This window comes from Epinephelus moara, chromosome 20, assembly GCF_006386435.1.
Source record: "Epinephelus moara isolate mb chromosome 20, YSFRI_EMoa_1.0, whole genome shotgun sequence".
Classification (NCBI taxonomy): Eukaryota; Metazoa; Chordata; class Actinopteri; order Perciformes; family Serranidae; genus Epinephelus; species Epinephelus moara.
The window spans coordinates 42,796,431-42,806,599 of NC_065525.1; the positions used below are offsets into that span (position 1 = coordinate 42,796,431).

Sequence of the window (10,169 nt, forward strand, 5' to 3'; positions counted from 1 at the left end):
TAATATAATATAATATAATATAATAACAGGTCTGTTAAAACAAGTTTAAAAAATCTAAGGACTGAACGGTGGACAGCATTTAGGGGCTTAAGAATGGACGCTGCCGCAGGGTCAACGATTACATCACCATAGTCTAGCACTGACAGAATGATTGACAATCTTCCTTCTTCAAGATAAATGAAAACAGGACTTGTTTCTGTATATATATATATATATGTATATATATGAAACAAGCTTAATTCTTAATTGTTTTGTTAGTGCATCAATGTGTGGTTTGAAGGTGAATTTGTCATCAATCCAGATGCCTAAATATCTATAATGTGGAACTCATTCAGAGATCGTACCATCTAAGATGCAGACTTGGAGAGTACTGTGGTTAATGCTTTTGTCTCTGGAGAACAGCATATATTTTGTTTTGTCGGCATTTGATACAAGTTTGAGATTCAGCCCAACAATATAAGATAGTGTCATCTGCATAAAAGTGGACATTACAGTTGTGCAAAGACAAAGCTGTATCATTTATATATATATGGTGAATAGCACTTGTCCTGAGACTGAATCTTGCGGGACACCTTTTGTTATTGGTTAGCACTTTGATCTAACATTTCCCACTTTTACACACTGTTGTCTGCCTGAGAGGTAATTATTGAACCATCTAATGGCTTGTGGATCAAATCCAATATTTGATAGTCTTTGCAGGAGGAGGGAATTTTGACATTCACAGAACTTAGATAATCAGATTTTGAAACAGAACGATTTTGATATTGATCAAGACAATATTTTTATCAGCTGATTGATGATACGACCAAGAACCTCTTTTCTTTAATGGTGTCAGATTCACAGCTCTCTCTCTTAAGATTTAATTGATTTTACCATGTTAAACAAAATAAGGGCTTGTTTACTTGATAGCTTTAAAAATAAAAATAATTGAGCACATTTTAATATTTAACTTAAGAGACAGGGTCCTTTATATAATTCACATATTATACAGAACAGTTACAGCGTTAACTGTATGAGAAAATAAGACAGTAAGAACACAAGTAAATGAACAAACTCAAAGAAACTGTGTTTAAATGCTGATTTATTGATGTTGATTAAAGCAGACAGAATTTATAGTTGAGCCAGTGATTGAAATAAATGAAGACACTGATTGATGATGATGATGATGATGATGATGATGATGATGATGATTCTCTTCCTGAAGTATTTCTGCATCATCCACCTGTTTAACAAGAGAACATTAATTTTTTTAAATCAACTATAAACAGTGGCGGAAGCATTCAGATCCTTTACTGAAGTAAATGTATGTTAAGTATTATCAGCCAAGTGTACTTAAAGTATGAAAAGTAAAAGTATTGATAGTGCAGTAAAGTGTTCCCTGCTGTCAGTGTTTTATTCTATCTGATGTTTTTGGATTAATATTCCTGCTGCATTAATGTGTATGTGTCATTTTACTGCTGTAGATGTTTCAGGTTGAGCTCATTTTAACTCCTTTATATCCTGTTGGGGAGTTTAATCTACAGCAATGCATCATGGTCTATAAGATCATCATATGTTCACAGTATGGCTGTCCTGTGAGGTGAGACCAGGTTGAATAAACATACTTTTCTTTCTGAATATATATTTCAGAATGACTGTGTGTTGAAATGACGTGTTTTACCTGCAGACTGTTCAGCAGTTGTAAAGCCTGTTGAGCCTGATGATGTCCTTCTGGCTCATCTCTGTGGCCGTGCCAAACTGAACGTTGGCGTCAGGGATGGCCACCAAGGTGGGCTGGTTGTTCTTAGAGAAAGCGTACCTGGAAACACGACAAACATTATTGAACACACTATTGTCAGAGAGATTTTTAAGAAAGGCAAAGCAAAAGAAAGGTGAGAAGGACTTCCTGGATCATGTTTCATTGTGACATCAGTACCTAAAACACCAACACTCCCTCATCATCTGAGCTGCCTGTTTTCAGTCTGAGTGCCTGTTCATATTCTCCATCACACAGACGACAGCCACAGTCGTAACTGAGCTGCTTTTGTTTTACCTACTTGCTGTAATGCATAACAGAGCCGTAGTCGTAGGTGGTTCCCTGGTTCAGGGTGTTGACTTTGTCAAAGTTGTGCTCCTTTCCTGAAGATTTGAAAAGAAAACAGAATTATCAAGAGATCCAGCAGCGTCTGTATTTCCAAATCCTGCAGATGTCTACCTGTGGTTACATTGTTAAAGGAATAATCTGACATTTTGGAAAATATACTTGTAAGCTTTCTTGACAGTTTGACAGGGAGGTTAAGTGTCACATTATTTCTTCTTATAGGAGCAATAAAACAGTCTTCAAAGCTTTGGATTTAAAGTGAGATGTAACATGTTAGTTTATGAGATTTACAGGTGCTTGCAGACACATTTTGTTACCGTCAGTCTGAGCCTGTCAGGCAGCAGAAGAATGACACAAATGCAGATGGTCGAGGTAACGACAGTTCAATGATTTAACGACCAGTTAAAAATACAAATGAGCGTAGAGGCAGATGGTTTGAAAGCAAAGAAACAAAGACACTACAGTGATCTGTCAGCTGACTGGAGAAAAGGGAGTGGTCTGAGTACTGCAGGGCTGACGAGGAAATGAGGTGCAGGTGGGGACACTCAGGTGAGGAGCGTGAGGTGATTACAGGGCAGGATGGGATTAAAGGAGAAAAGTCTGAGGGCACCTGGAGGACAGGTGACTCAGAATAACACAGAGTAGATTTGTAGGAATGTGACTGCATGGAAAGTAGAGGCAGAATGTGACAGGAACACACACAACTGAGGCGGACACTGTGACAGGAATATGTGGAGGATGAAAACTGCCAATATAAATTAATAATTAAATGACTCAATGGATAAACTGATATGTTATATTATATGTATTTTATATCATTTTCCCTTTTTAAATTTATATTGATTTTTTAAGTTAATAAATTATTAGTTTTTTATTTATATGTTCATAATATTTAACAAATTAAAAAAAAAAATTGTAGTACTTTCCCACTAGTCTTATTCACTGTGTCACATTTTATCAGTTAATCATTGTTTACACCTAATTCAAATATTTTTTGGTATAATCAATGGCATATTAATTTATTTATTGGGTCAAATTTATTTTTTTCAGATTTTATTTTTACATTTATTTTTTTTGTGTCTTTATGTGTTATTTCACCTTTGCATTTTCCTACCAATTTATTTCTCCTACTTTAAACATTTGATTAAAGGCTACATTTACTTTCAATATTATGTTTTGTACATTTAATGGCAAATTAATTAATTTTGAAATGTATATATGCACTTATGTATGTATCTATTATTTTATGCATTTTTCCCCGATTTATTGCCCCAAACTTACTCATGACAAATTTATCGATTCATTAATGCCTACATTTATTTTTAATCATATTGTTTTGTACATTTAACAGTATATTAATTAATTTATTAAGTCATTTTTTTATCTATTTATAATAATATTTAAATACATTTTCAATTATATTTGCATTTATTTTCATATTTATTTCAAATTTGTTTTATTTTTCCTCCAATTTATGTCCCCAAACTTATTTATGTCACATTTTATCAATTAATCAATGCCTACATTTATTTTTAATACTATTTTTGGTAGATTATTTTTTGATTTTGTCCTCCATACAAGTGAGCTAGCTGTTTCTCAATGTTAAAATCTTTGTGCTAAGCTAACAGCTAACAACTAACAGCTGCTGGCTGTAGCTTAATTTTTAAAGGTCGGATATGAGAGTATCAATATTCTTAACTGACTCGCAACAAGAAAGTGAATATGCTTATTTCCCAACATGTTGAACTACTCCTTTAACATCTCTCAGAGTTCAGGTTTATCCCTGTAAGTGACTCCATCCTACAACACCCGTTAAATAAAGTACAAACCAGGGATGACGTTCTCCAGCACGACGCGGATGTACTGGTCACGGTCAGAGCGTTTCTGCTCATGGTGGAAGCCCAGCGCGTGGAGCACCTCGTGCTGGACGGTGTCATAGTAAACGCAGCCTGAACGCTGCAGAGACAGATTCTGCCCGTTGCCACGGCGTCCGATGTAGGAGTAGCACCTGGGACGATTCAGGACAGACCTCAGATTATTTACTGCTGTTGTGTTTTTTTAGCAAACAGGAGAATACATCAAGAGATAAAATAAATAAGACAAAAGCGAAAGGCTACCTTTATTGGAAAATAGGCCACATTTAGCACTCGACAAATCTTTTAAGTTGCACTTGCTCATTTTCATCTGTTTTCTGTGCAAAAATCTTTATTTGTTAAGTAACTCAAGGCTCCAAATAGTGAAGTTAAGAGTACAATATTTCCCCCAGAGGTGGAGTAGAAGTATAATGTGGCATGAGATTGAAATACTCAATTAAGTACTTCAGTAAAGTACTTAAGTAAAGGTACTTTGTTACATTCTGTCGCTGATGCTCACCCGTTAAGGGACTGGATGTTCAGGTAGTCTCTGTGGTTGGTGCGTTTGACAAAGCGGAGACAAGAGAAGCCGTGGAAGGACTGAAGACCACGCTCGATGATGGACACCTCTCGAGGGGCTGGAGGAGAAAGATGACGTAACTGTAACTGATGCTACACAAAACTGATGATCTGTTATTACATAGACGTTCAAGTATTTAGTGTGATGAATAAACATAAAGTTTAAATACACCTGATTGGGAGTTCCTATCAGTTTTAAACGGATCAACAGTTTGTTGATGATTTAATAGAAGATAGAACTTCATTTGTCTCGTGGGAAATTGTACTGCAGCTGCTGCTCAACACAGCAGGACACAGCCGTGCAAATATAAAGAATAAAAATGTTAGAATATCAATAAAAGCATAAAAGTGTCCAAATCATTTCGAACGGCCGAGGGCTGGACTACAAAAATCAGATTATCATAAAACGTTTGATTCTGTTTTTACTGTGTGAGTTTTATTTTTATGTGTAGCTGCGACAGGGAGAGTAGTTTGCTGTCTTAATTTAGCGCTGACATCACTGTTTCCTGTAGTGTTTACCAGCCAATCAAAGTGCTCGATGCGAAGTGCTGCACAAAGACGACGAAGACTTGATTGATTTTATATGTTTTTTAAAAACCGGTGGTAAAAAGAGCACAACAGGTCTTAGTTTAGCTGAATGAAGTTTAAGGTGCAGCAAACCCATAATGTTACGTCCTCACATGAGAACACAGAGTCGCAGTGAGTGGTAACCTTTGTTCATATAATTGATGTAAACTAAATGGTGATAATATATTAAATAAAATAAATATCAATAAATAATTGATATTCCCAAAATATTTTTATAAAAGCACAGATTACCACTACCCTCCACACAGCCCTCACACATCTGGACTCAAAAAACACATATGTCAGAATGCTGTTCATTGATTTCAGTTCAGTGTTCAACGCCATCATCCCCCAACAGCTCATTCCCAAACTGGACCGGCTGGGGCTGAACACCGCGCTGTGCAACTGGCTGCTGGACTTCCTGACTGGGAGACCACAGGCGGTACGGGTCGGCAACAACACATCCAGCACCATCATACTGAACACGGGGGCCCCCCAAGGATGTGTGCTGAGCCCCCTCCTCTTCACTCTGCTGACCCACAACTGCACACCGTCGCACAGCTCAAACCTCATCATCAAGTTTGCGGATGACACGACCGTGGTGGGTCTCATCAGCAACAATGATGAGACAAATTACAGGAGTGAGGTGAACCGTTTGGCCTTGTGGTGTGGACACAACAATCTCTCTCTGAACATCGAGAAGACGAAGGAGATTGTTGTGGACTTCAGGAGAGTGCACACCCAACATGCCCCTCTGACCATCAACGGGGCTGCTGTGGAGAGGGTGAGCAGCACCAAGTTCCTGGGTGTGCACGTCACAGAGGACCTCTCCTGGACCAACAACGTCACATCACTGGCCAAGAAAGCCCACCAACGCCTCTACTTTCTCCGCAAGCTGAGAAGAGCCAGAGCCCCGGCCCCCATCATGCAGACCTTTTATAGAGGCGCCGTTGAGAGCATCCTGACCAGCTCCATCACGGTGTGGTACGGCGCCTGCCCCGCGTCCTGCCGTAGGACCCTCCAGCGCATCGCGAGAGCAGCTGAGAAGATCGTCGGTGCCCCTCTCCCTTCCCTTCAGGACACATACTCTACCCGCCTCACCCGCAAAGCCCTCTGCATCGCTGGTGACCCCACCCACCCGTCACACAGCCTCTTCAGCCTGCTGCCATCAGGGAGGAGACTGCAGAGTCTCCGGGCCAGGACCAGCAGACTGAAAGACAGCTTTTTCCACCAAGCTGTCAGGATGCTTAACTCTCTCCCTGCTCTGCCCCCCCTCCCCTCTCTGCCCCCTGCCCACTCAATCGCTGGACGACGAACCCCCTCCCCCCATGAACACTGAACTCTGAACTATACATGCACACATACACTTTATCCAGTCCATAAGCTCAATTTGCACTACTGATCTGTTTCTCATATTGCACTGTCGCTACCACTGTGCCTTTTTACTTTTTTAGAGTATAACTCTTTTTAGCTCAGGTCTTAATTATGCCTCTACTTATTGTATCTTATATCTTATATTTTATATTTGCATGTTATGTCAAGTGTACTGTCTGGACCGAGGGTCTGAAGAGAAAAGCAATTTCTATCCTCTGTATGTCCTATACATATTGTAGAATTGACAGTAAAGCTGACTTTGACTTTGACTTTTGAGATTGGACCTTTTAAGAGCCAAACCACAGTTTGAGCTATACTCACAGAACTCGCTGGAAATGGTGTAGGCCACGTAGACCTTCCCATCAGCAGACTTGGGCCACATGCAGCCGTAAGACACGCAGGGGTCAGCGTTCTTCTCGGCCTCAGAGTCATAGGCAATATCGTCCTCCACATACGGCTCATCAGGAGAACGCACTGCAGCAAAGACGGGCATCAGTCAGTGACACAAATGGAGACTTGACATTGGTCAACATCAACATACATATTACCCAGCAATCATCACTGCAGATCTGACAAACATATCAAAGAAAGTAAGAAATGAATCATTGAACTGAACAGTATATTTATAGGTTTTATAGTGAATACAGAAAAAGCATATTCAAAACAATAAAAAGAAAATATAGCAAATGGCACTGTTTTTAAATTAATAATATTCTTTTTTTATCATGTAACTTTGAACACAGGTTTATATCCAAGGTGGCAGTCTGAATCACTTGCAAGGGCCCGCACTCTCTACAGGCCCCTCCACCCCAGGGGCCCCAGTGCAATCACACTGCCTGCACTGTCTGTATTTACACCTCTGGCATCAGTATAATAATGTTCTTTCATTAATTCATAATCCTTCACTCAGTGAGTCTGGGGTCTGTGCTGGTCGCAGGATTAAGAGCACTGAGGTCATGTCGTGTTGTATTGTAATTAGTTATGAGTGTTCAGGTCAACTAATATTTTCCAACCAGATTTTTATTCCTGGGATCAGAATTTAGACTTAACGTTTGAGAGCTACGTTTGGGGAATGACCTTGGCTGGTGAGGAAGAGAAAGCAGAGCTAAAACTAAAAACAAGACTTTATTAAAATGCTCACCAACATCCCTGTTGGCTCTCTCGATCCGCTCTGAGGTGGTCAAAGCCTTACAGACACCTGTGAGAGACGGAGCCAGGCTTCAGTTTATTAACTGGTGACTGAGCTGAATTCCACCTTCACAATTAAATCAGTGTTTTTAGCTTTAAAATCATGCAGTGCATTTTATTATAAGTTAATAACACTTAAAAACAGCACACTTACAGAATCAGGAGGTTTCCATTAATATATGTAAAGACACAAAAAGGAGACAGAGAAACAAATTTAGATTCAAGTTCTGTACATTGTATTTTTAGGTACTTGTTTTTAAGACTTTTATTCATTTCATTCATTCATTCATTTTCCGTAACCACTTATCCTGTTGGGGGTCACGCAGGTACTGGAGCCTATCCCAGCCGACACTGGGTGAGATTCAGATTCAGATTCAGATTCACTAAACTTACAGAATAAACTAACTGTATATTTAACAGCTTCACCTCGAGCAGCTACAACATTAAATACTGCTGCTCACAGTGTCAGTCTGAATCACAGCCAGTAATGTCACGTAAAATAATAAATCAGTCACAGGAGACATTTTACAGCAGAATTAGAGCTTTTACTTTTGATATTTTTTACTGATAATATCTCAGATTTTAAGCATATCATTGTGGTTGTATGATGTAATGTATAACATTTTAGTTCCACGTGTAAAAGCCAGACGAGAGACAAGAGTTGAAAATCAGCAATAGCTAAAAACACATCAGTCCCATACTCTGCATTGGAACTATGTTAAACTGCATCGTCGCTATTAAATAAAATAAATAGATAAATAAAAGAAATGAATAAATAGGACTTTTATATTAATGCATTGGTACTTTCAAAGAAAAATAAATAAATTTCAGTACTTCTTCTACCACTGGACAACAGTGTAGATGTTTTATATTTGGAGAAAACTCACCTCCTCCTCAGCCCAAGCTGAGACAGCCACCAGGACCACAAGGCCCAGAATGCACTTCACTGCCATGTCAACAAATAACCTGCAGCAACACACAAACAACCAACATCTGTAATTATTTAATCTGCTGTGATTCTAAAATCGAATTAATGTCCTCGTGGTCAGTCATAAAGCAGCATAAAACAGGTTGATGAGAAGGTATAAATATAAATATATAAAATATAAATATAATAAATGTATAAATTATACTTACTGCGATCCCTGAGAGACAAATACAGAGCGATGCTGCAGCTTCATTATAAAGCATCAGCCGCAGCGGATGAGCTCTCCATTTAAGGATATTTTGGACACTGAGGGAAGAAGTGGGATGGAAACAGAATTCAGCTGCTGATAAGAATATTTCACCTTGACGCCACGTTGTGTTTTCCCATAATAAGAGCCTTTTTCATCTTGTTTGATTTGGAGCAGATACCTGGCCTCAGCAGTGAGTGTTATTATCACATTGAACAGAGGCAGAGGGTTATAACAGAGTTTAATACTTTATGAATTTAACTGTACACCTGCTCATCACTGTTGATATACTTCTCACACTGCACATGAGCCTAAATGCACATTTTATCATCTCACTAAGGTGATCTAAATGACAATTAAAACACATGAAAATAAACGAGCACACAGCCTTATTATATCAGCTCTTTATCCTGAATCTGTTTATACATGTCTTAGTTCAGCTGTTTTCATCTAAATTAAAAAACTTTACCAGAGAAGGAATGTTCCTGTTGAGTAAACTAACAAATACACACATAATACTGAGAGTTAAAACTGCAGGTCTGAAGTATTGTTTTATAAATATTATAATTTGGGGTCTTTACATTGGCTGCAGATGTTGAAGACGTCGATGGACAAAGAAAGTTTAAAGCTGCAATGAAACAGACTAAAGTTGGGAGATTAGAGGACGCTTACAACTCTAATGGACTGAAAACACGTGGCACATAGGGAGGCACGATATCAGACTTTTTGGGGCAGCCAGGGAGAAACACAGCAGATATGATTGGCCAAGACACAGCCCCAGAATCTCGAGTCATGATTGGCTCATGATGATGATAGAGGTGGACAAACAGCAGGTCCACTCCATCTCCGTGCACACTGCTTAACATGTGATGGCCTCTGCCAGGAAAACTGTGTGTAAGCTGTCGGCCAGCGGCAGCAGCCACACAACTCTCAGCTGGGAAAACAAACAATGATGTTGGCCTGCGGGGAAAAAGCCATGGGAGCCTGAACATTACTGGTAACTGAGGTCATTGACAAATAACAGCCTGAGTTACCTGTAATGTTCACAATATGATTTATGTAAGTGTGAATGACATTCATCAGTTCTGTCGATCAGTCTCCCTTGACCTGTCTGTGTTGGGGCGTGGGGATGTCAGTGCTGCTCTGAACACTGAACTTTAGCAGCTGATGTTACGATAACTGCCAAACGCTGTGCAGACTCTACCTGCTCAGTCCAAACTGCATCCAATCCTCTAACTACCATGTTTGTGTTATTTACACTCGTAGAGACATGAAACTTTGCACAGAGATGCCTCTCCTCATGAGGAACACATTTGCTTCAAGAACCCATAACTTCCGCTTATATAGATTTTC

At 39.2% G+C, this 10,169-nt stretch overlaps 1 protein-coding gene across 1 annotated transcript; it reads right to left on the reverse strand.

Annotated features, from left to right (window-relative positions):
- Positions 1-1,064: 1,064 nt before the first annotated feature.
- LOC126407755 (hatching enzyme 1.2-like) lies at positions 1,065-8,854 on the reverse strand. Its single transcript, XM_050072946.1, has 9 exons — positions 8,779-8,854; positions 8,529-8,607; positions 7,595-7,640; positions 6,775-6,927; positions 4,454-4,571; positions 3,910-4,088; positions 2,037-2,118; positions 1,661-1,798; positions 1,065-1,222 (listed from the first exon to the last, which is right to left on the reverse strand). The coding sequence occupies exons 1-8, from the start codon at positions 8,820-8,822 to the stop codon at positions 1,672-1,674; spliced, it is 828 nt and encodes a 275-aa protein (XP_049928903.1). The 5' UTR covers positions 8,823-8,854; the 3' UTR covers positions 1,065-1,222; positions 1,661-1,671.
- Between the last annotated feature and the right edge of the window lie 1,315 nt (positions 8,855-10,169).

Coding starts and splice junctions, on each gene's coding strand:
- LOC126407755 (XM_050072946.1), bottom strand. CDS start 8,822: ATGAAGCTGCAGCATCGCTCTGTATTTGTCTCTCAGGGATCGCA. Junction 6,928..7,594: donor GAGAGCCAACAGGGATGTTG/GTGAGCATTTTA, acceptor TCTTTGCTGCAG/TGCGTTCTCCTGATGAGCCG. Junction 2,119..3,909: donor GCTGGAGAACGTCATCCCTG/GTTTGTACTTTA, acceptor TCAAATCTTCAG/GAAAGGAGCACAACTTTGAC.